This window comes from Arachis ipaensis, chromosome B09 (assembly GCF_000816755.2).
Source record: "Arachis ipaensis cultivar K30076 chromosome B09, Araip1.1, whole genome shotgun sequence".
Taxonomy (NCBI): Eukaryota; Viridiplantae; Streptophyta; class Magnoliopsida; order Fabales; family Fabaceae; genus Arachis; species Arachis ipaensis.
The window spans coordinates 131,024,758-131,027,603 of record NC_029793.2 but is presented as its reverse complement, the minus strand read 5'-3'; the positions used below and the strand labels follow the sequence as shown (position 1 = coordinate 131,027,603).

The 2,846-nt window shown below is 38.2% G+C and overlaps 1 protein-coding gene across 1 annotated transcript; it reads left to right on the top strand.

The window, feature by feature from the left end:
• On the top strand, window positions 1,400-2,649 carry LOC110266944 (probable aspartyl aminopeptidase). Its single transcript, XM_021112035.1, has 3 exons — window positions 1,400-1,752; window positions 2,247-2,522; window positions 2,604-2,649. The coding sequence occupies exons 1-3, from the start codon at window positions 1,400-1,402 to the stop codon at window positions 2,647-2,649; spliced, it is 675 nt and encodes a 224-aa protein (XP_020967694.1).

Sequence of the window (2,846 nt, the reverse complement as noted above, 5' to 3'; positions counted from 1 at the left end):
TTTTAATTTTTTAAAAATAAAAATAGAGGGATGCTACACATCCATGAAACCATGTAACCAAGTTGGCCCAACACCAAAAAAATCCAATACCATTAAATGAAACATAAAATACACGCGCCCAACAAACAAGAAATCGCTCTTGCCTAAAACTTCTTCTCCCCCACACTTCTTCTTCTTCTTCTTCTTCTTCTTCTTCTTCTTCTTCTTCTTCTTCTCACGCTCGTTTACGCATGGAGCGTCTTCTTCTTCGCGTTCCTCATTCTCCTCCTTTTTCGCGTTCCTTCTTCTTCTTCACGGGTTTTCTCCTTATCGTCATTCTTTTTGTTGTTGTTATTGCTGTATTTTTTTGTCTTTTCCTCCTTCTCTCTGGTGAAGAAGCAGTAGAAGGTGAGGAAGAAGAGTTTTGAATAGTGCAGAATGAACCGAACACAATACTCATGGTGAACTGAACACAATACAATTGTATAGTACTGAGTGAACGAAACATAATCCATTATATAAAATCAAATTCAAACAGCTTTCTGCAGAATGAACCGAATACAGTACTCATGGTGAACTGAACACAGTACTCATGGTGAAACAATTGTATAGTACTGAGTGAACGAAACATAATCCATTATATAAAATCAAATTCAAATAACTCTGCTTACAATTTACATATTATCAATTCAATTCAATTCAATTCAGTACACCTCCATCCATTTAATTCAATTCAAATTAGCAATTGCATTCCATTCAATTTGATTCAAAATTGAATAATCCAAACTTTGTCAGTTTGATTCGTTTCAGAAGAGTAATCCAAATCGCTCTCCTGATTTGAAGTTGAGTCATTTATTGTTTCGATTCAGAAGTGTAGATCGAAGAAGAAAACGAAGAAGAATAGGAAGAAGATAAATGCAACCAGATCGAAATAAGAAAACGAGAAGATGAACGCGACCAGAGGAGAACGACGAAGGCAATGCAGATCAATAAGGAAGAACGCGAGCAGAGAAAGAAGGAGAAGGAGGTTTACGTTGCAGCACAAGGTTTAAGTTGAGCAAAACTTTAGGTTGTAGCACGTTATATGTAGCGCGTGTATGATAAACGAGTGAGGGGTGAGGGACGCGCGTGTGGAGGAAATTACTTGGTTAATAACCATGTAAAAAATTACATGGATGAAGAGCTTTTCCGATAAAAATAATAATTTATTTTAATTGTGTTATTTATACTTGCCATTCGAGCATATATAAATTCAACTAACTCCCCCCACAAATCAATTTTAGATTTATTAGCTTAAATTTCATATAATAAAATAAAAATAAAATAGACAAAGAGAAAGAGAAAGAGAAAGAGAGTGGCTCTAAATCTTTGTAAGCGTAATCGAAAGAGAGAGTGAAAGATTGGAGAAGAGTAATCAACAATGGCACTGATAACTCGGCCACATACGTTACTCCACTATCGTTCTTGTTATTCTTCGCCATTCTTCAACCAACCACTTTCCCTTCCATTCCCCACTCGCGCCACGCGCCTCCGCTCATTTTCATGCGCCACAAACAGCAACAGCACCCTTTCCAATTCCATTGTGGCCGATTTGCTCGATTATCTGAACGAATCATGGACCCACTTCCACGCCACCGCCGAGGCAAAACGCCAACTCGTGGCTGCGGGGTTTCAGCTTCTTAAGGAGAACGAAGAATGGGACCTTAAGCCCGGTGGACGCTACTTCTTCACCAGAAACATGTCTTGCTTAATTGCTTTCGCCATTGGACAAAAGTATGTGCTTCCCCTTTCCTTCAGTTTCAGCTTCTTCCACAATCAAAATTTGTTTTTCGTTTTTCCCCCCTCTTTTATCACTATTACTGTTACATTCTATTACTTGTGCATAACACTAGAAACCAATAGAAATCCATGCTTGATTTTACCGATTCATATGATGTCCAATTAGGTATTTAAAACCATGTTCAAAGTATCATTTTTCATACTGTTGTAGTTGATAAAACGATTTGAATATGGCTACCAACCAGAGCCTAGTTCAGCTGGCAGGATGGGAGGCTGTGCTAGCTTAACCACAGGTTTTGGGTTCTGTCTTATAGGTATGCAGTTGTTTTAAAACTTGGTAACGAGAGATATGCCGCTCTAGTGATCATAGTCTCGAGCAGGATTGTTTCCTATAGGAGGATACCTATGGTTTTGACTACAATCAATATATATTTTTGTTTGTTTGTTTGGTTGGTTGGTTTGAATTGTGTGCTATTTTTGTGTTTAAGGTACAATGTTGGTGATGGTTTTCATGTCATAGCTGCACACACGGATAGTCCTTGTCTGAAGCTGAAGCCAAGATCTGCATCGACCAAATCGGCATATTCGATGGTCAATGTGCAAACCTATGGAGGTGGATTGTGGCACACTTGGTTTGATAGGGATCTGAGTGTTGCAGGGAGGGTCATTGTGAGGAGTGGTAGTGGTAATGCTTATCTGCATAAGCTTGTCAAAGTGAAGAGGCCTCTGTTGCGCATACCCACCCTTGCCATTCATCTTGATCGGTACAATCTTCTTCCATTAATGATACAATTGTGAAAGTTTTAGTTCTATTTGCACATTGTCATGGTCAATTCATGATATAGATATATTCGTTCTAGTTGCACTGAGTTGAAATGCTTCAATGATTAGTTTGAATTTCACTATAATTGTTTGGATTTCACTGCTAGCACTTTTCTGCATACAGAAGCAATTTATGGCTTTAAATATCACATTATTTGAGTTATAGAGGAATTTGTCTGCTTTTCCTATTACCCCCACCCACATTATTGATTTTTTCTTTTTTGCCATATGGTAATGCTATGGCACAGAATCATGCATGCTTGCTG

Excerpts from the sequence above, each read along its gene's own strand:
- LOC110266944 (XM_021112035.1), top strand. The coding sequence starts at position 1,400 with ATGGCACTGATAACTCGGCCACATACGTTACTCCACTATCGTTCTTGT. Across the intron at positions 1,753-2,246 it reads GCTTTCGCCATTGGACAAAA|GTACAATGTTGGTGATGGTT; the intron begins GTATGTGCTTCC and ends TTTGTGTTTAAG. Across the intron at positions 2,523-2,603 it reads CTTGCCATTCATCTTGATCG|ATATATTCGTTCTAGTTGCA; the intron begins GTACAATCTTCT and ends TTCATGATATAG.